This window comes from Patagioenas fasciata, chromosome 1, assembly GCF_037038585.1.
Source record: "Patagioenas fasciata isolate bPatFas1 chromosome 1, bPatFas1.hap1, whole genome shotgun sequence".
NCBI classification, from domain to species: Eukaryota; Metazoa; Chordata; class Aves; order Columbiformes; family Columbidae; genus Patagioenas; species Patagioenas fasciata.
Genome location: NC_092520.1, coordinates 99,345,046 through 99,370,940, shown reverse-complemented (window position 1 = coordinate 99,370,940; position 25,895 = coordinate 99,345,046). Strand labels below are relative to the sequence as shown.

Below are 25,895 nucleotides of genomic sequence, written 5' to 3'. Positions count from 1 at the left end.
GCAAAGAAGAAATAGGAAATTACTCCTCTGGAGCTTGAGAGCCTAAGAAAGACACATGAATACCTTCTTCAAGCTTTATTCTATGCAGCCCCCACTCCCTACACTCTGATGCTGCTGAAGATGCTGAAGTGAGTTTCCTCTTGCTGTTAAGCAAGAGTTCAAGCCTGGCAATTTTCAACATCTCAGGCTCTAATCTTACAAAGCACATAAAGCATATATTATCACACATTTTGTACAATGTCACATCTACTTTGAAAAGTTCAAAGAAAAAACCAAATATTTTTCTCCCTTGAAGAGGAAGTTGGTATGTAAACAACTGCTTTAACTACCTTTAACCAGGGATGATTCAGTGCTTCATATACTGTTATCCTTTCTGCTGGATCCAGCATAAGCATGCGGCGTACCAGATCTTTGGCACTTTCAGAAATATGGCTCCATTGCCTAGGATTCATCTGATTACAAGCAAGAAAAATGAATTAAATTAGTAATAAGAATATAGAAAAAAAAATTACCTTTTAAGTAAAGCAACTGCAGAGTTATAACAGCTGGTTGGTACTTCTAAAAATTTTACCATAATAAATGTGAAAGGATGTTCTTAATTTTTTTAATAACTTACAATATTGTACATTAATTGCTACTGGTGTAGAATAAAAATTGAAAACAGTGAGCACTGTATTACATGAAAGCTGACATATCCTTGGTATTGTGTTATAATCACAGAATAATTTTCTACCTATGCTACATTTGGTTCAGATAAAAGTGATCCTTCACTAGAAAGAGAAAAAATAATTAGGCTTTGTCTGACAGCTAACTATGCATATGACAAATGTAGAAATTAAATCTGCTCCTAAAATCAATATAAGGAATGGCATGAGAGTCTGTATCAACCCTTAGTTTCATGCCAGTGACGCTGAGTAAGAAGGGAGTCAGCTAATGCCTGTTGTGAACCACTCTGGCCCTGTCCCACAGGTATCGCGGACAATGGATCTTCCCAACAGATTTCTCTCAGCTTTGCAACAGTAAAGCACCTTCAGCCACTCAGCTAGGAAAGCACACTGACATGTGGTCAGCAATACAAGCAATTGCAACACTTCTTAGAGCAGAACTGTATCCTTAGGAGACAATAATGTGAAGGATGATTTAGAACATATTCTCATCTTGTGCATACGCATGTTTGTGTCCAACTAGTCAAGATCATGGACACCCAAAATAAACCATACTAAAGTAAGAAATTTTCTTCTATGATAAAGGATTCCATCCTTCAGCTATTTCTAGAATTTCTTTAATTTATGAAGAACTTAAGTTTTATTTAGATGGTATACTGCTAATTTTACAAGGTATTAAATGAAAATTAAACATTGTTCGTTTAAAGAGGTCAATTTTCTTTAAAATCAATCTCTACAAAAAGCGATCGCTTTAAACTGGAGCACTCAGGAACACTATCTGGCTAGGAAATGCACATTTATAGTTGTGATTTGTCATTTCTTTTTCAGCTCTAATGAAATGAAGGTAATCACAAATTTGCAGCAAGTCTGTTTTGAAATCTTCATACTATTTTCACTGAATAGACATACGATTGTGTAAACAGGAAGAGAAAAGGAACTGAGAAGACATAATGTGCTGGCCATGACTTTTTTTAAACAAAGAAAAGTTAACTTTTACGCTTCCAGAAAGTTTCAGCTGCTTAAGAGATTCCATAAAGAAATCTTCCATGAAGTGAAACTGGAACATCTACTAGTCTATGCTACCCCAAAACTAGTGCCATGAAGAAATCCTGCTGTTTCTAGGAATAAAAAAAATTAAAGAACGAAAAAAGGTGCTCCTGAGCAAGTGCAATATTACTGCTGTCACATTTTAGCGGACTACTGTTAAGCTCATGTAATAAAATACTTCCTAAATCATATTACAGACTATCAGACAGTTTTGGGAGTTTCCACTCTCAATCACTAATACACAGCTCATGTATGATTTTGGTTGCAAAGTAGAGCAAAACTGATCTTAGACAACTCCACAAAAATATTGGTTGAAACTTTAAATTTGTCTCCATAATAATTCTATATTGTGAAACATGCATATCTTCCATGCAACATCTGTTTCCTTTCAGCTGCAAGTGGCTCCTTTCAAATCATCAGCTGCTCTTTACTACATACCGTACTAAAATGCATAATTACATTTTTACAGTAGCATGCATTTTGTTTTAAATCAAGGCAATGATGACCAGCCTTTACGATGGTTCTTTGATTTAAAAAAATTAAATGATCTATAAAACCAAGGTAACATACTATATGCTATACTTCACAACTAAGCCTTATGTGATCCTACTGATTTCCATGTACGACCAGGGCCTAGTTGTTGCAACCATTTGTTATTTCATCTGAGTAAGTATTTCTGTATTTTAGTTTGTAACATTGATCTGAAACACAGCAGAAAGAAGACAGACTGCAGAGAAAAAATAATCTCTCTTCCTGTGTAACACAGACAAGACTTCTTTAAACTTCAAAATTAAATCACGCTAAATACAAAAATCAGCTTCCAGAAATTTTACCAGTAGAGCTTATCTCACTGGAAAAGGACTCACATATACCGTCATTTACCTTGTATTTTCCTTTAATAATGCCTTCAAATAATCTTTCCTTGGTTCCATAAAAAGGCAAACAACCGCTTAGCAGGATGAAAAGGATCACGCCACAACCCCAAACATCTACAGGCTTCCCATAAGGTTCCCTTTTTACCACTTCTGGGGCCATAAAATGAGGTGTTCCTACACGTCCTAAATGGAAATAAAAACAAAATTGAGTCAAAGTGATGTGTGTCAAACATGGAAATGAAAACTATCATTTCATTAAGCTAAAGCAGTTTTAATAAGTTTTGTCCATGGGTCAAACTTTTAACACAATTATTTTTTTCTTAAGTTTAGTATTGATTAAATATATCCAGTGAGAAAAATCAGTAGTTTCCTTTTTGCTTGATTTATACTTTTATAAACTGGGGAGTATTCTATCCTACCCTGCAGACTGTGAAACAAGATTTATATGAGCACTAAGATTCTTCAGTGAAACATGCCAGATGAAAGTAAAAATATCAATTTGGACAACCTTTGAAATAGGAACTATTTATCCAGAGAGTATGTACAAAGATATTGTAGAGTTCTGGTCTACACTGCTTAGTTGAAAAAGCTGCCTCTGACTGGTAAGAGCATAGTTTGGTCTGATGCTCTGCCCTAACCTTAGGCAGTCTACGGAAATTGCCAACAAGAACACAAATGCGCAAATGTACTGCTCATTTATGTGACGTAGGCAATATCTTACCACAGATAAAAAGATCATGCTGATTTGTTTCACAGACTGCTTTCAATGAGTGTCATACAGTAACAGTTCTGGGACAGTCCTGATTTTGGATTGGTAGTGAATGTACACCCATGGAAACAAAACCTATCCAGTACCATCTTTTGAATGGATAAACCAATTAGAATAACTTCATTCAATTTCTGTGCAACACAAAGACAAATAAAACTAACAAACATTTTACCTCTTCCTATAAATGTTTCCTGTTGTAAAGAGGTTTGTTTCCACTGCAAAGGATTTGCAAGAATTAAGCTTTGAATGCTCAGGGTATTACTGACATTTACAAACACTGTTGTCTTTGGACTACCTGGCTTCTACCAAGTACCAACAAAAGAAAAAAATACCTCACAACTGTAGCAAACTGTTACAGCTTGTTCTACCTTTATAGGTTATTTTTGCTCACAGATACTACAGTGGACTTCAAAAGCTCCATTCAAGGCTTGCAGCACCTTTATGGTGGCTAAGAGAGTTTGCAATGCAGCCTAGAGAATCCATGGTGTTTGCACAGCATGTATTTAATTCAGTCATGTAAAGAGACCCTTGCTAGCCAAGCCTATCCTGCACACCGTCTGAAGGAGAGTTGGCTAAGTCACTGCACTGGCAGTAAACACTGAGGAAACAGCAGCTTACTCAGTAGAGACCATCCTCTTCGTTCCCAGTTTATGAGGTAATCCCTCTGCCACACAAATGTTAGGAATCTGCCTGTGACAAAGGAACGTTACCTCATGGCTAACCTAGGTCAGCAACTTAAAAAGTCCTTGCAGTCTATGCTGACATGACAGCAGAAGGGCAGTTCCTTCCCAGGCTAAAAAAAGAACAAACCAGCAAGATGCTACAAGTCCAGCTCATGTCTCATATCACTGGGGGAAGAGGAAGAATGTTTACTCTGGACAGAGATGAACATGGGGAAATATTACTAATTCTTCTTGTTGGTTATACACAATTTATAAGCTTATGATGTATCTTTCAGCCTAACTGATAAACCTCAAAGCCAAATCTTCAAGCTCACTAATATAAGGAAAAGAATTATCTCCTTAGACGCGAAGTCTCTTTTAGATGCCTTTTGACAGGGACAGGATGGAAAATGGAAAGTATATATATCCTGTGTGTCTGAGTTGCTGAAGAGAACTCCTGATTTTTTTTAATGTACCCACAAATCTCTATCTATAAGGGTTTCCTAACTCCTTTTTTTCCCCCAAGAAGCCATCATTTGAGACAGCAAATGCATGAACATTTCCAGCTCTGTATCAGACTATGCATGCATGGAAGCAGGAACACCTGCCTGTTCAAACAGTATTTGTATATTGCTTAGGCTGCTCATGTGGCATTAGTGGTGTGCATACCACAGCCTGGAAATCTTTAGTACAGAACACATCAGCGAGACCGCAGAGCAGCCTGGCTTAACGAAGTCTTCTTTATCTCAGTGGTAAACTTCCTGGTGTTTGGGTATAGAGGTAACAATTTTCAATTTGGTGGCAACTGTAAGCTTTCTTACATATTGAAAAAAACATTTGTGGTAATAAAGCTCATTTAAATCTTTTTATCAATACAAATGAAAAAATCATATATACTCTGAAGATTCTGCCCTCCTACCAGGGTTCCTAATTGCTCTTATAAAATCTGGGAGATCTAGAGAAAAGTGATTATTCATAAGACAAACAGCAGAAATCACTAGAAGATGAGATATCACAAGCACAAACAAAGTTATTTAAGAGAGGCATTAAACTTCAGGAAGATACACAGTCATCTGGATGACGTAGTTAATGACACTAAGAATCTTAAGTATCAAATGATATCTAAGTTGATTTAACGTGTATTTCTGATAATTATGTGCCACTTCTCTCAGCTTGGGACCTTCAGTTGCAGAGATGAGCATGGTTAAAAAAGGACTATGTAGTATGAGAAGTAGACATAAAGGTTTGGGTTTTGGTTTGGTTGTGATGGTTTTCGTGTTGTTGGTGGTGTTTTTTGGGTGTGTTTTTTTTTTTTTTTTTTTTTTTTTGTTTTGGTTTTTTTTGGCCAATGCATTTAAGTCTGTTGGGCATTTGCAGGACAGTGAAGGCAGACCTACACAACACCTTGCTCTGAGCAAACTGTGTCCTTGCAAACAGTTACTGATGCTACTTTTTCTCCTGTGGTGTAAACCAGCATACTCTGCACATGCTACACAGGGAATATAATGCCATTACTGGGTATAGGTGCTAAGGTGCCAGCAGCGCGGGCTGCAAGGTGGCCCATGTGAGGAGTGCTCGGGAAGGACCTGTGCTGGACACAGCCAGTTTCAACGGCTCCAGCCACCCACTGCATGGCACGGCTAAGCCCCCCAGCCATGGGTGGGTGCCTTGGGGAAAGCCAGTGTAAGAAAGGGCAACATGCTGCCTGGCAGCCAGGGCTGAGGAAAACACTGTGAGAAACAGCCCTGTGAGCAGCAAGGTGAGAGCAGCAGAAAGGAGGAGAGGCATTCAAGGCATCCCAGCAGAGGTTCCCCTGGAGAGGCCATGGGGGAGCAGGTCCAGCCCTGCAGCCCCTGCAGGACCACACACTGGGGCAGGTAGATATTCCCTGAGGAAACTGCAGCCTGTGGAGCACCCATGCAGTAGCAGGCTTGTCCTGAAGGACTGTAGCCTGTGGGGGGACACACGCTGGAGAAGGAGCAAAGTGTGAGGAGGAAGGAGTCGTAGAGAGGGGCTGTTATGGATGGACCACAGCCCCCATTCTTCATCCCCCTGCACTGCTTGGGGTTGGGAGGTACGCGAGTCAGGGGTGAAGGAGTGAAGTTGAGCCTGAGAACGGGAGGAGGGGTGGTGGTGTTTTCAGTCTGTCTTTGCTGCTACTCAAATCTAATTGAATTCGCAATAAATTAATCTGATTTTCCCCAAGTCACGTCTCTTTCATCTGTGATGGTAACTGGTAAAGCAGTTTGTATGTATTTATCTTGACCCACAAGCTTTTTCATCCGATTTTCTCCCCCTGCTCTGTTGAGGAGGGGATGTGAGTCAGCAGCTGGTAGGATTTTGGCCCTTAGCCAAGGTCAGCCCACCACACCCGGTTATGCTGGTATTAATATACAGAACACTGATTAAATGGGGAAAAATAAGAGTAACCTTCCTCCAAAGATACAGCTTGTTTCTTTCAGTTTTAGTTTTCAAATATCACCTTACCTGATTTAATAATGGGTTGTATAAGTAATCTAGCATCAAGAGAGCATCAAAAGTGCATATGTTTTTTCTTCCTTCTCCCCTTCAGCAAATAATGCTTCAAATTAAAATTACTTTGCAGAAATTGGTAAGCAAGAAAATGCCTTCATTATTTATACACACTCATAAATATATGCAGAACAGTTTCTTGAAAACGAGCATTAATCAGCTTCCCCAGATTTTGCAAAGCAGGGTCTTGGTGGTGGACAAGTTTCAATTTCCTTTCCCCTCCACTTCCTGACCACAGGGTGAAAAAATACAAAAACACTTAGAAAACTACCGAATATCAACAAGAAACAAACATAACTTGCAACAGTACGCTTATCGAAATTGCAGACAAAACACAGTATGCAAGCATTTCTTACGCAGTAGTCATCCACTGTCAGTACTCTGTTCATTACGACTTTCGTCATATTATAATTTTTTTCTATACTTTTTTTTTTTTTTCCTAACTGAACAAGCTTCTTGAGGTTTATTTCCTACTTTCTTTGCGTCAACAGAAAAAATATAGCCTTTTCATACTTCAAGATTCCTACTTTGCTTTATCTGGTGAACTCACATCAGAATGTGAGGCTGCATGTTTACTCAGTACACAAGAGATCTTACAGACAAACTGACACACTTGGAAGTTACGGTTAAAAAATGCCATCATTTTCTGATCATCCCAAATTCTTTCCCCTCCCTCGGAAGTTAAATAACTTAGATGACAGGCAGAAGAACTGGACTTTTGTTGCCCTGGTTCAAAACCAGTATACCACAAATACCCACTTTAATAACTGCTTGATGTTAATTAGAAGGACTAGACTAGTTCAGTATTAGGTAACATTCTGCACAGCTGTTTAAGACCCCAACAGACTGCTGTTAAAAACTAGATGAAAAATGGATGCTACTTAAGAGCATGTTGAAAAATCAGTACTATTAAACCTTAATACTCACTTTTAAATTTAAAATGAGAAATCTATAAATACGACTAAAATGAGAAAGGCTAGGCTAACTTAAAATCTTGCTATTTACCACTGCTAGATTATAACTAGTGAAAATAATTACAGAATGATTTGTTTCCATAACGTTTTTAGTGCAGATTACAAGATCCTGATACTTTAGATGGTGGTGGTGGAAATCACAGTTTCATCTCCATCAAAAAACAAACCAAGAACAAACAAACTTAATTGGTTGCGATTGAACTGTCCAGTTAAATGGGGTAAAAAAATGCATACATATGTGTATGTATCAGAAACTTAAAAAGGCTAAGGTAATTTCTGGGGCAGCTGTCATCTTTGTGACAACTAACCACTTCACTGGGTTCATCAAAGGAGCAAACGATGATTTTGAGGTTATTCCAAAACCTGACCTAAGCAAGGACCGATGAGCTGCACTTCTGAGCCAGCTTAGCTCAGCAAAGTGGGTTGAACACATGAACTTACATAGATGGGGATTTTTCCTATGTTGCAACTACAAGAACTGTAAGGTGAATATCAGTAATTGAATAAACAAACTCTACAGACAGCAACGTTTTCTAAAATCATGGATACTCATTGCTCTTTAGACCAAGTATCACTTCTGCTGAAAGTTATCTAATATAAAATTTGCCTTCTAAACAGGTTCAATGTTTTGCAAAATTTTAAAATTGTTCTCAATAGTTCAATTGTTTTAAAATATTTTAGAAGCTTTTGAATTTGGTGGTTCAGGAGAAGCTTTGCATGTTTTTTGAAGCAGTGTAAGAAAGAACAGTAAGTAGAGACATTTTTCTCTCTCTAATAGATAACTTCTGCCTTCCACAGGTCCTTTATTCTACAGGTTATAAGAACACTCATGGATATATTTGAATGACTGCCCATGTAAAAAAATAACTATTTTATTTAAATAAATATTCCATGCAAACACACATGATTTTTAGTTGTATCTGAATGTGAGAAGAAATCTCATGGGAGACTGGAATCCATTTTCCCTCTATGTGCTTCTGGGTTCTGCTTACCTGTTCTAGAGTAGCATTAACTGAAAATCATCACTAGATGAAGACTCAGCAGTGGTGTGTATTGAATGTGATACTCCCCTCCACCCAATTCCTTGTAAATAAATGCCTACATCAAAGTATTTGCTGACTCAGGAAGCACACAATTCCTGAATAGGTATGGACATCTTATTTCTAGAGGGAAGCTTTCTTATCAGCCAGTTTTGAGGCATGTTGGCAGTGTGGAAATTTACAGAATTGCTAATTTTGCTGATTTTTTCCTGTGGATAAACAGAGCTTCAGTCTTCAGGTGTTGTCAATCTGATATTCACAAGCACTAAAGATAAATTTTGACTTACCTTTGAAAATTTAGTTTCTATGACTCTTTCCATATTATTCCAAACAATAGGGCTATGCTTTCCACAAGAAGAAGAGTATATACAGAGACCCAATCAGATTTTGTCATCCCTAAGGCAGGGGATTGATGACCAAGATATCAGAAGGAGAGTCTTTCAACAGCAGTAGTATCTGAACGATGTATAAGGAAACAACTGGAACAAATAATTTTTAGGAAAAAAATGTGAGGTACTAATAACATCACCATCTGACCTCTCACAATAGTGTAATAAGAAATATGTTCACAAATTAAGGAGTTTCTAAAAGAGTGGGACATCCAGAATAATGTGGAAGGAATTGAAGAATCACACACAACAGATCAGATAGGTCAATACTTTACTACTTTAAATTCCTTTCCACATTACTCCAGACAATAGAGATGTTTCAAGCAGGTGTACAGAGAAGATGAATAGATTAAAAAAAAAAAGGCAATGCAGCTTCAGCACATAAGATTGTCTGAAGAACATTTATTTTAAAAGATGCATCAGCAGACAACTGGGCAACTGGATATTAGTGTCCAGAAAACAAATAAAGCAAAGATCACACATTAACCAGACAAATCATAATAACTGATACAATGGCTGTTTCAGCTATGAAACTATGATGGAGGAAGTAAACCTAAATCGACTGTTAAACCAATTAGCCTCCTGTAAACACTCTCAAATTGATCCAGACGTGAAGTAGAATTTCTGAGAGACAGTAAGCTATGGTACTATCTTTTAAATAAAACCAAGTCTATCAGAGGCAAAGTTTTGAAGAGACTCATATTTTTTAATTTTTCAAGGGAGAAAAAAAATAGTGAAATAGTGCTCTCGCTTTTCAGAGGAAAGAAACTACCATTTGAGTGAAAGAAGCATCCTAGTGTACGACCTCAGCCTACAAACATTTACCTCTCATTGCAAAACAAAAGAAAGATTTGCTATATCATTCAGGCACTGATGATGGAAAGGAAAAATGTCTGTGCAGTATAAAAACATATTTCAAAAATACGATTTTTAAACTGGGGTTTATAAAACCACCAAGAAGATCCAGTTTGGTGAAACACTGGCACAGGTTGCCCAGAGAGGTGGATGGGGCTCTGAGCAACCTGATCTAGTTGAAGATGTCCCTGCTCATGGCAGGGGACTTGGACTAGATGAGCTTTAAATGTCCCTTCCAACCCAAACCATTCTGTGATTCTGTGATCATTTTTACAATGATGGGAACAAAACAAAAATAAGGAACTTAAAAGATTCCACCCCCCTCCCCAAATTCCATAATCTTGTTTACAGGGAAATTGATGGTAATGCCTTCTTTTGCTATTTTTGTAGTAGGTCTAAAAGGCTAGCAGACAAAGAATCAAGAACACCTGATATTTAGGTGCTGTACTTCCATTAAGAATATACAAGATGTTTTCCAGGAAGACAACAGTGGTTTTGTTAGGATACCTGAAAATACTTTAGGATTCTGAAGCAACTTTGGGCAACTAGCTAGCAATACATAAAAATCGATACTGGATGGGATTAGCATCACGGTACCTGTGACATTTTGCTGCTAAAGGTAAAAAGTGAAAAGCAGTCAACTACTCATAGATAAGACCTGACAGTTAGTAAAGAACCTCATACCATTTATGTCTATTCAGTTATCTTATTCTGCACTAGTTGAAACCAGGAGAAAATTAGGTAGATTATATGGAAGAAATAGCACTTGTGGACTCAATGGCTTTTGTTCCTTCAGACTTTTATACTACATAGTAGCTAAAATTCACAAGATTTAGCATCCAAGATATTTGATAAATCTGATGTCACATTCATTTAAGAAAATATTGTGACAATTTATACTACATTCTGAAAGAAAAATTGTCCAAGGAAGAAGACAGAGATCATAATGTGAGATTGCTCTGTTAAACCACAGACTTCACAGAGGTTCCACTACTCCAGCTGCATCATAACCATACAAACATGGACCGTTTCCTGTCTGCATCTTCTTCCACGAAAGAGTTCACTTGTAAAATATCATGATCTGTAACTACAGTGCATACTGCCAGAATTCCATCTTAAGGTACGTACTTCAATGCTTCAAATGAATACATTTAGCAAAATTTTCCACTTCTGATCATAAGAACTGCATGAAGATACATTCACAGAATGATAGCTCATGAAAACAAGTTCCTGTAACTCAGAAGATGACACGTTTCTTACTCATTGCATTGCAGCTTATGGGCAAACATTGGTGGAACAAAAAAGTTATTTCCTTACATTTTCCCTTCTGGTCTGATGAAAAATGGGTTATGGCTATGTCCTTTTTTTGGTACTTAATAACAACCATGTGCTTAAAATCTATTCCTCAGACATTTTCACTAATGACATCTAGTGTGACATCACAGCTTGTTATCATGAGCTCCCTTGCATTTTTGTTAAACAGCCTTCTATCTGCTTGAAAGAACATTGTAGTTAACAATCCCAGTAAGCAACCCAAGTCTGTCTTTAGACTTACAGCAAAAGATTGGGACCAGTCTACTTTCAATACCTGGGACTTAGTTCATCTTTATTACAAAAATCCCCTTTCTTCCCCAAAACAATTTACACACACTTGGGGAAAAAAAAAAAAAAAAAAAAAATTCTGTAGTCCCAAAGAAAGCAAAAACTGTACCATAGAAGGCTTCAAAGATATTTCAAAGATATTCATGGAGAAAATTCCCTTCTATTTGTGTTCTCCAAGGCCACACACAATCTGGGCTTGTTCGGCACAGATACGTCAACATACCAGGTAAAATGGCACAAATGCAAATGCATGAAAGCCAGAAAATTTTGTTTTAGAATATTGTTAACCCCTGAATGTTTTAGATGTAACAACTCCTATTTTATGAGAAAGACTCTACTACAAAAGAGATTGACCACCATAGATACTGAAGAGTTTTTGCATAATAGCTGCTTTTTTATGCAAGATTAAGGAAAGAGTCCTATCAGTTGAAGTTTTCTACAGTTACATTACTTTCAATGTTGACATGCTTTTCCTAAAGGAAAGCTGTCCTTTTCTGGTTCAAAAGATAAAACTATTCCAAGCAACATAAAAAAAGGAAACAGCAAAAATTTCTGTTCTTGAACACCAGGGTCATCTACATAGGGATTTACATTAGTAATTGAGTATATTCTCCTATGAGATCATGGAAATATGCATTACCTAGATACAGAAAGATTAAGAAGTATTGCATTTTCTGTAATCGTAAGGCAGTGTGTTCTCAGTATTGTAAAGTTTTAAGTTGTACTGAGCACTGAAATTTAGAAGCACAAGGAGTTTTAGGGTCAAGTAAGAGGACCTTAATGCCATAGGAGCTTTTATTTAATAGAGAATTTATTTTTTACGCATTAACTGTTAAATACAGGAATTGCCATGCCAGAAGGTAAATAATTGACTATGTTAAGCTGAATCTATGTTTTCCATTAAAAATTAGAAAAATAATGTGAAAGTGAACAGGTTGGTTATTATACTGCTCATAAACTTCTCTACGAGGAGAGTTTCTATTTCATTTAGAAGACAATTGAAAAGTAAGTAGTGCCTCTAATTTATTATTATAAAACAAAACTTAACCATAGGGCATATGAATAACTTAGTAAAACAAATATGTAGATAAACAATTTTGTACAAGAAATTTATAGCCCAGTTCAGACAGTATTGTTAACTTTCTTGTAACACATATGGGGTGATACTGTAAATTTGAAGAAATCTGTCTAGTAAGAGGCCTTCAGATAGGATTCTGGAAGGGAAACGAATTGCCAGATAACAGATGTAATTTGTGGTATAAAGACTGGAATGGAAGATGAAAAGGAAGAGACAAGGAGTCTGTTAAGGAGAAAGCTTGAAACAAGTAGTAGAACTGACACTTTGCACAGTATATTAGTGGAGTAGAATTACTCTGGGTATGCCTGAAAATGAGAGGAATTTGAAGCTGAAAGTAATAAGCACTAATGAAAGCCTAGAACTGGAAAGGACAGTTGAGAGGGGAAAAAAAATATGAAGGCAGACTGATATGGCAGAAGTTGAGATGGATGAGGCAAAATATACAGATATGGAGAAATAGTATTCTGATGAGGCTTAAGAATGAAGTTTCTAGAAGTACTGCAAACAGAACCACAAAGGAACAAAAACATTTTTACATAAAAGAGGAAAGACCAGACCAGCACTGATAACTGCATGGAAGTTGAGCATATGAATGACGAATGGGAATGCAGAATAGTGAATGGTAATAGGAAAGGAAGGACATGACAAATTTTGGGAAAAATGCAGGATTTTTATTCCAAGGTGAATTTGAGGTTTCTTGAGAGACAGCTAGTAGTCTGAAAGAAAGTATGCTGTGTGTCTGACTACCTCCAGAAGAGTAGCTGAAACAGAAGAAATGAATAAAATCACTCAGTGAGAATATAAAGACGAAATATGAGAGAATCATAAACAAAAGTGTAGGAGCTATCACTAAAAAAAGCAGTGGCTGAAGTAGAGAAAATTTAAGAAACACAGGGAAAGTAAAGAAAGGAGTGACCTTTGTATTAAGGAAACAACAGTAGCTTAACTAAATGGGTATTTTACTTGAAAAGATGTATCTAGGTCTCTAGGTAGTAAGATACCTGGATATTTCCAGGGTATTAGCGATATCTGGTAGAAAATGGAAGCTGTTGGTATGCTTACATTGGATTTGCTTTTTATTTTAAAGAGCATATAAAAGCCAATTTGACCAAACCTTTGAGTAATTAGATTAGAAAATCTGAGTTTTTGAGGAAGCGTGGTACTGAGAGGAAGTTACTCATTTTGAAGAAAAAAATGGAAACTAACAAAATGTTTTGTTGTGGTCTCCTACTCTGGCAATGAAAGCATCAGAAAATTGATTGGGTCTTCATCTGTGCAGGCTGATTAAAGCATAACCCTATTGTCTGGAACAATATGGAAGGCAGCTAGAGGAAATAAAATCCACAGAAAACAAAACACAGTCAAAAAATATACATACATATCAAGATATTGATGTCTTATGCAATAATTACAATGAAATATTAAAACACGGAAAAGAGTCACATGTGAAAACTAGTAAGATTTTGCTATTGAACAGCATAGCATTGTGACAGAAATTGCCTAAGAAACATAGGGGAGCATTGAGGATGCTGTACTAAGTCCTTACTCAATTGCTTTGACATGCATTTCAATCCTGATAGCATTTTTATTTCATTTGCTTTGTCAAGCACGAAGAATTATGCCAAAGATTGTACTAACAATGGAAAATTCTTTGGCTTTTTTCAATTTCATCTTGATCAAAGCATCGTAAGCTCCTGTTGAGTAACATTCAGAGACTTAACACTCAGTATATGTACACACGACAATGTTACATTCTACTAGAAATTTAGCTTAACTGTATGCATTTATAATGTTAACGAAGTCTTTAGTGAAATATTATTTTTGAGCTCTTGTTTTGCAGGCCAGGCTGTGTCGGAAGAATAAAACTTGGCAGCACAACATGCATAACATTATATAACTTGGAAGGAAAATTTCTTACCTCCAGCAACTAGCCCAGACTCTCCTAACTGAATTGCTACCCCAAAGCCACCGAGCTTTACTGGGGCTGAATTTTCTTTTGAGGCAAGTAGTACACAGTGTGGCTGAAAAGACAAAAATCCAGACAAATTATTATATTATTTAAGAAATACAATTTGCATTTTGGAACTATTTTTCATAAATTTATAAACAGAAGCCAAAATTATGTTTTTTTTTTTTTGAAAGAACTTCTTAATTTCAGGTACTTTTTTTCTGGCATGGACTCTTTCTTCATTGGTTTCCCTTTCAATTGTCCCAGGCACAGCAAAATCCTTTCAGGACTCAACAGAACTCAATACAAAGTGAAGTCGCAGTAAAACGGAAAAAAATTAATGCCTCTAATTTCTTACCTGGAATTACTTTTTCTTTTTACCTTTCACCCTAAAGCCTTACACTGTTTCAATTCTCCAGAAGAAACATCCTGCCTACGGTACAACTTGTTGGGAACTTAAAGCATTATTTTGAACCTTAATCACAGGATTCAGTGATCACTTTCCAAGTGCAGGAAAAGAACATCCCTGTGATGTTTCTAACAAGCTGAAAGTTGTTCCCCCCGCTGACGGGGGAAATTGTTTAGGTTTCTAAACTGGATTCCAGGCACAGTCATCCATACTTTTGATTTTCCAGTCCTTCCACTACTATGAGCGAGGTATAACAGATAAAAATGGAACACACAATTTGGACAGATACTGACTGGTGCAGGAGGAAGAAACATATGGAGAAAATCTATTCAGTATTTAATACATATAGCCAAACTACTGCATTTATTAAAGAATGACTTCCTGCATTTACTCAAAGCCTCCCTTCACAGTCAACCATATTATTTGAAAGGAATTATTTAAAAGGAAGACTGTCAAGCCTGTTTACTGCTTCCTGAGAACACAGTAATGCTTAAATTACAAAACTAGGAACTCAGAATAGTGCAAAGGAGCTACAACAAGCTCAATCTGACTACCTGTAAAGTCATCATCTGTAACCACTCATGTTTTCTTTTACAAAGTTTCAGTTGCATGAGAACAAGCAGCTTCAAGTAAGAAACATACAATCATAGAATAGTTTGGGTTGAAAGGGGCCTTCAAAGCTCATCTAGTCCAACCCCCCTTCCATGAGTTGGGACATCTTCAACTAGATCAGGTTGCTCAGAGCCCCGAAATCTGCAGAATCACAAAAAACCTTGATGCCTAAGCAGATAATATGTTAAGAAATTTAACAGGGAAATTCTAATTTCAAACACTAAGGAGAACACTAAGTCAAAACAATGTTGTTGAGATGATCTTTAAACAGGCTACCTCATTTTAGGGCTTCAAGAATCCATTTTTAAATTTGCAATTTATAAATGTAATTTTCAGTCCATTACATCCTACTTAAAATAGTATTACAAGGTGGCATTATCTCTAAATTTCACTTCTGCCTGCTTCACTTAAGCTGCACACTTTGGGCACTTTCACATTCTCTCATTGCTGTCATTTTGCGTGAAAAAGATCAATCTCACATTTCTAACCCCAGGCAACAAGGAAGGTAGATGGGAGAACTATACTAACATAACCAAAACATAGTATTTCACTGTTGTGTTGATTTCTCTTCACCCTACACATTTGAAAAAGTGGTACTTTTTCCATGACAGTATTAAAAAGAAGACAGGCAGTACCAACATAATTGTTGTCCAAAAAGGGAGCTACTGCCACTGCTCACTAGAAACAAAGTTTCTGAAAAATTAAAAAAACTACTCCAATTCATAGTGAAACTCAGAGAGAACTTTATTATAGAAGCTCTCCCAGCAAAGTGCAGCTTCATCTGTTCAACAGCCTGAGTTTTGCTAGTTAAAATTATCTTTTTTAAAAAAGCACAGTTGCAACACTAGTTAAACTTCCCCTTGTTGCTAACTGTACTGTGTCAGCTGATTCTCACCACTTTCATAGAGAAGCTGGTACTTTAGCTTTCTAATAAGAGCAGTTGCAGGTTACTCCTCCCTGACTTCACCAGCGCTTTTGAAAATAAGCAGAAGTTCTTAATATATAAACGGTAAGTGGCTTCTTTTATACTTAGACTATGATAGAACAAAATTCTATTAAAATTCTATTAAGTGCAAAGGTACTACTGACTTTCAAATCCTTTCTCAAAATATACCCATGTTCAAGCATGCCTGCTTGCTATGGTAGCAAAAAGTTATGTTTCTAATAGATCTGCAATGTAATCGACTTTTGACCCTCATTGACCTAAAACTCGTCACTATTTATGCAAGTCATGATGCCAAACATTTTTATAAAAAAACAACATAAACAAGAAATTACAGTAGTATGTAAGTTTCAAGATGCATTTGGAAGCATCATGTTTTTAAATCAAACTGTTAAAATTACTTCTTCCCTGACAATATGTAGTGGCAAATATGAAAACATAAATATTTTTAAAACTGCTAACATATTGTATAAATTTAAAGCAATTGTAAGATCAACCAACAGAGGATGTTAAAATATTTTAGACTGCCCTCTAAGTAATTCAGACATTCAGAATTTTACCTAAAGTGCTGCCATTTTCAGTGCTGTAGCTGTATCACACATTTAAATAGAAATTTTCATTTTTAAGACCTAGTATGCAAACGAAAAAACTATTTTGAAGTTATATATATGGCAGTGTTTTGCTCTTTTTTTCTTGTTACTGTCATTGGACAGCTAAGTTCCGAGTACCAAAACCAATTCTGAACTTTTTGTGAGATTTGCTCCTTTAAAAAAATATTCTGAATAAAATTATTTATGGAATCTTTTATTGTTATGACATACAAATTGAGAACAAAAGCTGTATCATTACTAATGAGTCTTAACAGTGCCTCTAAACAGCTCATGGTGATTCTGCTTTCCTAACCACACACTATTTTGGTTTTCCTTCTTTGGTCAAAGGTGATTTTTCTCTTCCAGATTGTATCTTCCTGTTCAAAAATAAGCTGACTGAAATTAAAGACCTGGAAATCAAAACAAGGAAAACAATAAAAACAAGGAAGATGTGAAAACAATCTGTTACTGCATTAGTGTGATTTCTGGCTAATATTAGTTTCTTTGTGTAATATTGATTTGTGAACAGTCAAGAAAAGGGAAAAATACTTAAATTTATGAGAAGATATAAACTATTCAAAACAAGCTACTGTAACAGTACTGACTCACAGCATTACTTATAACAGATTACATAGCTAGATATTAATTGACAATTGCTTTTCTAATTGCAAATGAGTGACTTGCATGTGAGAGATCCTGGGTACTTATTTAAAATGAAGACTGATGAGTTTAGAATTGTTTTGATAGATTTCTATGTACTTTGTATCAGCACTTAGCTAGGCTTACCCATTTTTGTATCTTAATGTAAAAGTTTCCTATGTCAGGAAGACTAATCCTAACACCAGAACTTCAAAAAATTATTTGTACTTACAAATAAAGAAGTTATCTGAGTATTTGTACCATCTGTTCTTGCCTAACTTCACATGAAGAAAAACAGGGAATTGATTATTCTAGACTTACATTTTATCAAGATATTTGGCTAAACGTCCTCCTTCTACTCAGCCACAGTTGTAACTCGGTGCATTTACTTTTTTTTAGTTATTGTCTTTTATATTACATGAGACTGTGCACAATAAAGCAAGTAAACACATCAAAAGGCATCAATGGCAATTCAATTCTTACAATTTCTCTTTGCATCCCTACAGAACAGTTAAAATACCCTCACAAATGATGGCTGCAGCTTCATCTGATTTGCTGACTATTCTTCCACATGAGGAAGTCTTCTGGAGTAACCAAACTAACCGAGCCATAAATGCCTCGGAAATTCAAAACAATGCCAGCTGCCCCATAGATGACAACTCACTGTCACTTACTTTGATAATTTTTTACTCTATTATTTTTGTCGTTGGATTGGTTGGAAATATTATAGCCCTATTTGCTTTCCTGTGCATTCATCAGAAACGGAATTCTATCCAAGTTTACTTGCTAAATGTAGCTGTTGCAGACCTTCTGCTGATCTTCTGTCTTCCTTTCCGAATAGTCTATCATGTTAACAAAAACACGTGGATGTTTGGACGGATTTTGTGCAAGATTGTAGGAACTCTGTTTTACATGAACATGTATATTAGCATAGTACTGTTGGGACTAATTAGTCTAGATCGTTATATAAAAATAAATAAGTCTGTGAGGCGTCCTAAAATGTTAACCACCACACGAAGTATACACATTTGTTGCATAGTGTGGGCACTTGCACTAACAGGATTTATAATAGTAGTTGTACCATCTTTCTTTAAGAGAGAGGACGGCAATTCTACCCTGTGCTTTCATTACCGAAGTAAACAGAATGCAAAGACAGAAGCCATTATAAATTATATTATTGTAATTATTTTTTGGATAGTTTTCTTCCTTTTGATACTTTCGTATGTTAAAATCGCCAAGAACCTTCTGAAAATTTCAAAGAAAAGAGCACATTTTCCGAATGCGGGAAAATATACCCAGACAGCAAGGAATTCCTTCATTGTCCTCCTCATTTTCACCATCTGTTTCGTTCCTTACCATATGTTCCGGTTTGTCTACATTACATCACAGTTACAATATCCATCTTGTTATTGGAAGGAAATAATTCACAAATGCAATGAGGTGATGCTCATATTTTCATCTTTCAACAGTTGCTTAGACCCAGTTATGTATTTCCTTATGTCCAGAAGCGTCCGTAAGACTGTATTCCAACTTATTTGCAGAAGACTTCATGGAGATTCAGGCCTAGCTCTGGAAAGCACCTCAGAAATAAAGCTTGGACAATACACACAAGAGCGATTATCTACTACCACTCCACACTCAAGTTCTTTAAAGAAGAAGTCCCTGATTTGATTGTTTAAATGAATGAATACTAGTTTCTCTGTCACTCCACAACATCAATTGAAGATTACCAAACGCTATACCATACAGTGACTAATCCTGCTTCTTTCTTCCTGTTAAAAAATGAGAAGTCTTACTTCTGTTTGTGAAAACGAGAAGTTGCTTTTCATAAGTATTTTGCTCTTGTTTATCCAAGAAAACAAAATAGGAAGTTCTCAGACATCTTCTGCTGGATTAAACTAGAACACTAACTCTTAAAGGAGTTTTCCACAACAGGGTGTGAACCTGTATAAGGCATCTTGTATATAGACATGTAATATTACCAACTTGTATATGTAAATAATAGATGAATTTTGCAAAAAGTAAATTGCATCCTATTCAAAAGAACTATATAAACCATTACAGATTTTATGTAATTCTCTGTTTTAATAGGTTTCAGAGATCAGCATTTGGACTACATTCCAAGGAAATATTTGTGGAATTAGCAACAAGTTGCTTAAAAATGAGGTGAAGAATATGACTGCCATTAATTCAGCTATAATTACAGAAGATACACTTAGTTTTATTAAAACAGCAAAATTAAAATATTTGAGCCTCCTAAGCCCCTTATTATATTTTCAACATCTTAATGAATGTCAAGGCCAAACACCTGAGGAAAAGTAAATAATGTTTTCGGATAATTGGAAATGCAGATGACATACAGGTATTTTCAATTACCTAAAATTTCCTTCAAACTCTGACAAATTTGGTGACTGCTGCTACAGAAAGTAGTTCAACAAGGAAAATACACTTGCAGCACTGAGCATAAAGAGCAGAACAGAAAAATCAGTTCTTGTGACCAACCTGATGCACCAGTTCTGATCTTTGCTCAGGGTCAGTCACTGCTCTGCTTATGGATTTCTGAAGACACGTATTTCAGCTGCGTGCTTCCTCCCTGGCCTTGAGCTTCTCTTTTCACATGATTAAAATAATCTTGATAATTGCTGATGCTATTTAAATAGCAACGCAACAGCAATGTCCCATAGATACAACTACATTCTCAGATTAAAACCAAACAGGTTTATGTATTTAGGCACAAACAAAAATGTCAAACTGTAATATTGTTTAAAAAAAGGGAGCTGAACATGAGGGTTGTTAGACCAAAGACAAGTAAAGAGGCAGTTATGCAAAGAACAACTGAAATGTCTGCCATGACAGGCCAGAAAGGCAAATGAATTAGTCACCTGATGTTAAACTCCACAAAACAAAGATTTATTATCCTGAATGCATAGAAGCAATATTGCACAAGTGAACTGGTGTAAAGAAGTTGATTATAATACAACTACCAGTACCAGTACCTTCTCGATGGATCATGTGACTTTTAATGCCAAGTGTGTGAAAACTTGTGGATTTTTACTAATTCTATACAATATGGTAGATTTACAGAAACTACTCATAAAACTCTTATTGAACAAAGTAAACATAACACTTCAGCTCTGTTAGATATAAACTTAGTTTAATTTTCATGTGATTTTACTCCATTCAGTTTTGGTGAAACTGGGTATAAACATATTAAATTACAGTGACTGGCCAAGGGTGAGGTTTCCTCACCTTCAAGAGACAGGTTCCTACAGACCTTTAATTTTCATAAAGTATGATGGTAACTGCAGTTTTTCTTAAACATTTCAGCATACAATTAAGATATTTGTACAATAATTTCTGATTGATTCTCACAATAATTTTGTTGATTTTTTTCATGATCTTTTATCCATCGTCTTGTCATCGTATTATATGTAGACTGAAGCAAGTACTGTCTTGGCTCTGTACAGCGCAAGGAACAGTATGTTCCTTGTTCTCTACAATTCCCATTATGCAGGACAGTAGTTCTACATAGTTACATCAACTCTGCTAAATATATTGGAGCTTATAAACCATCATTTCACAAGATATGTTATCTCATCATTCTTTCATGGGTTGTATTTCTTCTACTGTGAGTAGTTGATAGATGACTATGATCATCAGGCCAGGGTGAGGGTGGAGTAGGGAAGGGAGCATGGGACAGGATGAACATAAACAAGATGGTGAGGCTTGAATTCTGAAGTTCTTAGGAAGCAAGTGTTCCATTTAGAACAAAATTTTCATTTACAAGGATTGCAGTTCATGGACACTGCACAATTGCAAAAACGGACACAGATCTCTTCAGAAGATCAAGTAATAGTACAAGGCTTCAATGCTACAAATCAAGTTGACTTTTAAAGGCAAATAGATATGTGTTCCACAGGACAAAAAACAGACCACCTTAGTATTCTGGGCATGCTTTTGTAAATTATGTAACATTTACTTGGTTACTGTATCATTTTGTAAGAAACTAACTAAATAAAAGGACAACACGAAAAAAAAAATCTTGCCGTACAAGATTCTGGTCGGTTCATGTGAATAGCATTACATGAGCTTTTTGGTTTTAGTAATTTTAACAGTCAGTATTTTCTTCAACAGGAAAGCCTTAAATGCCCATACGTATTTGCATTGACCAAATGTGTTCTACACGACAGCCATTCTTCATAGACTGTAGAGAAGAAGCACCATATCAGCAGACAAGTTTTCAGAAAAAAGCAGAAGAAATACTGAAGCGTAACACTTTCCCAGGGCTACGTGCTATAATGCACATTAAAATGTTTCGAAAGCATTTCAATACAGGATTATCTACTGCTTAAACCAGCCTCTGTAGACAAGCAGCAAATATGACCCAAATCTTTTAAAGAGATTTCAGGAGCTACAGTCTAATGTTTGCATTGGGCCAACCCACAGCACCTATAAAGACAAATAAAACAGGACAAGCTTGGGTGTATAATGTACCCAAGTGAAAAGCAAATAGATTTGTTTGAAGGAAGATATGTACCAGAAAATAACAGAGGAGCTGTTGGGAAGAGCTGAGAAGCACTGGGATAAAGGTGGTATGGTATACTTGGACTTCAGCAAGATCACTTACTAACCGCTTTAATAAAACCTAGGTTGTTAGAAGTTAATTCTTGTTTTAGAACTGGTTAAAAATCAGAAAGAAAGCTTAAAAATAAATAGTCTTTTTTTCTTTATTATATTTCTCAAGAATATGCATAAGGATACATTTACAGATATGTTAAACACTACAATCCAGAATGAGTGAGAGTAAGGAGTCAACAAAGTTTTCAAACACATGATTATTCAGGATAGTCAAACCTAAAAAAGTTCAAGATAGAACTGTATTGCTCAACAGCAATAAAACAGCATGCAGACTATGAAAACTAGGAGGAAAAAACTGTTAAGTCATCATCGTGCTATTGTATAACTCAGATGATACAGATTCTGTAATCTAGATCATACAGATTCTACACAGAATACATTAATCAATTCTTCAGCTCAGATATGAAAACCTGAAAGGAAGCACAACAGATCTATAATGTCAAGAATGGTATGGAAGAGGGGAACAGAATAACCATATACTCTTTGTGAGAGTGTGACATTAAGGGAGTAGCAGTTAGAAAACAAAACAAAACAACACACGCCCCAAAAATCAACCAGACAAGTTAAAATACTTATGGATTTCCACAACTATGTAAACCAGTGCTTCATGATGTTAAAGACCAGATGTATCTACTGGCTCAAAAAGGGATCTGAAACCAGACAACACTGTCATGTGGGAAACAATTACTGCTGACCAAAAAAAACCAAAACCAGGTATCTTTACTATTTTTCAAAAATATTTATTATTAACATTTTTTTTTTTCCTGCAATCAATTGTCCCAACTTTGAGGGTAGAATTCCAGGCTCTACAAGCCAGTATCAATGAGGAGCAAACAGTCCTGGCGCATCTAGGGAGATTTGCTGAAAGCTACACTGTGACATGTCAAATGACCATATAATTAGTCACTTTAATAGTGTCTCTTACTTCTCATCTTAGCAGTGCTTCCTGAGTACTAGCGGGGCCAACTAAAGTAACTATTTGAGTCTTCAGCTGAATTCCAACATGGAAGACTTTCTATTCTTCTTTCTGTAAGTAAAAGCTAACTCAACACACATCTCCACATAACCTGCACAGACCTCACTTTCTGTCTCTATTGAAATCTACACCACATCCTCAGACTTCAGTTGGTGCACCAAAATGCCACCTCTCTACTACTATGTAAAAAGGACAAGTTCTTCATTAGAATAAATACTAGTTACAAAATACATATAAAGTATTCATGCTGGCTAGTCACTTCTATACCTTTTAGACTTGCCATTAATTGCTACATTGTCATACCTATATTCCTTAAAATGAGTGGAAAATATAAGTCAAGAAACAAACCCCTTTTCTTGAAACAAGTTTATGATTTGAATCATAAACATATCAAAATGCACCTGGCTTGAGTGAACAACTGCACTGGTTTTGTCTGGGGTACCAGAGTCAAATTTCTTCACAGTGGCTTATATGCAGTGATGTTTTGGGTTTGTGATAGAAACAGCATTGATAACACAGGGATGTTTTAGTTATGGAACAGTGCTTGAACAGTGCTTGCACAGGGTCAAGGCCTTTTCTGCTCCTCACCCCACCACCCACTAGCTGGGGCTGCACAAGAGGCTGGGAGAGGACACAGCTGGGACAGCTGAGCCCAGCTGACCAAAGGGATATTTGAAACCACACGACCTCATGCTCTGCAATCAAAACTGGGGAGGGTGTTTGCCAGGGCTGCCATTTCTCAGGAACTGGCTGGGCATAGGTCAGCTGGGCATGAGGAGAAAGTGGAGATTTCACAGTATGTTTGTTTGTTTGGGATTGGAAGGGACCTCAAAAGATCATCTAGTCCAATCCCCACTTGTTTTCCTTGGTGCCATTGTCATCCCCACACCCTTGCCTTTAAACTTACTGAACTCTTTTTATCTCAAACCATGAGTTTTCTCACTTTTACCCTACCAGCTCTCCCCGCTCAGCCCATTGGAGGGGGAGTGGGTGAGGCAGCTGCTTGGGCTGCAGCTGCCTAACAGGATAAAACCACAGCAACGCTTTCTGGCACCCAATGTAGGGCTTAAAGGCTTCGAGATAACAACAGATTTGACCAGAGCGTGTTAGAGGGAGCAGCAGAAGAGACAGTGTGTTCTGCAGGAGAGCAGCCACAAGAAGGGGAAGAGACAGAAATAATGAAAAAGTTTTCACACTTTCACTCTTCCGATTCTCTTTTCTGTCCCACTGGAGGGGAATGAGCAAGAGGCTGTGTGGGGCTTACCTGCCTATCAGGGTTAAACCACAACATCAACTTTCATTTTCACACTGAAATTAACCGTAATTATGGTTTTAACCTGAAAGTTGTTATTTTTCACGAGGGCAGACAAGTATCAATTGTTTTGATAGCACAACTTGGAAAAATCTAATTGAACAACTTCCCTCACAACATCAGTCAATGAAACCATAAAAGCGAAGTGCAACTTACATCACTGATAAATGGGAATCACATTATTCCTGGAACTTGAAAATTCACATATGGATGCTTTGATTTAATGCTCTCTCTTGAAAGCACATACAGAATCAGGGCGGAGAGCAGAGTTGTGTTGCACAGGACAAATAAAACATGTAGAAAAAAAGAACTCATTGATAATGTTCCATCAATCAAAAATATATTTTCAACATATTCTCTGTAGCACTGGGAACCTTCTGCCAACCTTTTTTCCATCTGTTACACTAAACTCCAACTACTGAGGGCTCTGTGGAATCCAAGAGAACAGAGAAGATGCTACAAAGCTGTCACCATTCAGTGCTTGCAGAGTCAATATGTAGGAAAAATCCTGGCACGGATGCTCACAGACATCGAGAGTGAGAATAACTGGGGGGAAGGGATGAAGCTAGAAAAAGCCTTAACATTCAAACTGCAGAGTTGGAGGGGGAAGTGTAGAAATAAACACATAAATGGCAGAGAAGTCACTAATTGCGGACCACAGTACTGTAAAGTTAGAAACAAAATGAGGAGAAAAAAGCTAGAGTTTACTGATAAACCTATGTTTCCACAAGCTAAATCAATTACTTAAATATACCACAATAATATATTCTGGTACATGCTACCTTCAAAAGTTATCTTGTTTTTGTTTGTAAATGGTAAGTCCTGGTTCCTTTATCATAAAGGAATTCATTTTGCAGTCACAACTCCCCAGCTTGAAGCCAACAAAATCTACCTTTTAAGTATGTTTTGCTTTTACTGCCACATTTTATGTTTTTATTTTTGTTTTATTACCTTTGAGTTTTCACACAAGTTTAAGAAGAACCTGGAAAACCCAAAAACCTTTAAACAAAAACATATTTAACTAGAAAAAAAACCCCAAAATAATAATATGGTGTAGAAAGCCTCCTATTTGCCTATGTTGATCAACAGTGTTCATGTTACAGACTGATTTCTGAAGTTAAAAGTAAAAATCATCATGCCTAATACTCAGCCACTGCTTTTTTTAGAAGCAAATACAGGTAGAGGTACCTCTGGGAGCTGCACAAAAATACCATTTGGGAAAAAACACGATGTATTTGGCACTAAAGATTTGAAGTAGAAAAATGCTGGAAGATTATTTTTGATAGTACTGTCAACTTCAAGCTAAGTTTTCCTGCTTGAAAAGACATTGTTTAGCTTGG

The 25,895-nt window shown here is 36.5% G+C and overlaps 2 protein-coding genes across 13 annotated transcripts in view; one reads left to right on the top strand and one right to left on the bottom strand.

Annotated features, from left to right (window-relative positions):
* CASK (calcium/calmodulin dependent serine protein kinase) overlaps positions 1 to 25,895 on the bottom strand; it is a 209,651-nt gene that overhangs the window by 80,967 nt on the left and 102,789 nt on the right. For 11 of the 12 annotated variants that reach the window (XM_065860249.2, XM_065860258.2, XM_065860270.2 and 8 more), the window contains exons 6-8: positions 14,407 to 14,509; positions 2,595 to 2,770; positions 330 to 452 (exon numbers count right to left, since the gene is read on the bottom strand). In XM_065860249.2, the coding sequence (XP_065716321.1) occupies positions 330 to 452; positions 2,595 to 2,770; positions 14,407 to 14,509 (402 nt within the window). Of the gene's footprint in view, positions 1 to 329; positions 453 to 2,594; positions 2,771 to 8,851; positions 8,964 to 14,406; positions 14,510 to 25,895 lie in introns of those variants that run through there. The other variant, XM_071811840.1, reaches the window with a different exon arrangement.
* Positions 16,376 to 21,682, top strand: GPR34 (G protein-coupled receptor 34). The gene is made up of 2 exons (XM_065847343.2): positions 16,376 to 16,466; positions 18,136 to 21,682. The coding sequence occupies exon 2, from the start codon at positions 18,158 to 18,160 to the stop codon at positions 19,298 to 19,300; it is 1,143 nt and encodes a 380-aa protein (XP_065703415.1). The 5' UTR covers positions 16,376 to 16,466; positions 18,136 to 18,157; the 3' UTR covers positions 19,301 to 21,682.

Coding starts and splice junctions, on each gene's coding strand:
- GPR34 (XM_065847343.2), top strand. CDS start 18,158: ATGATGGCTGCAGCTTCATCTGATTTGCTGACTATTCTTCCACATGAG.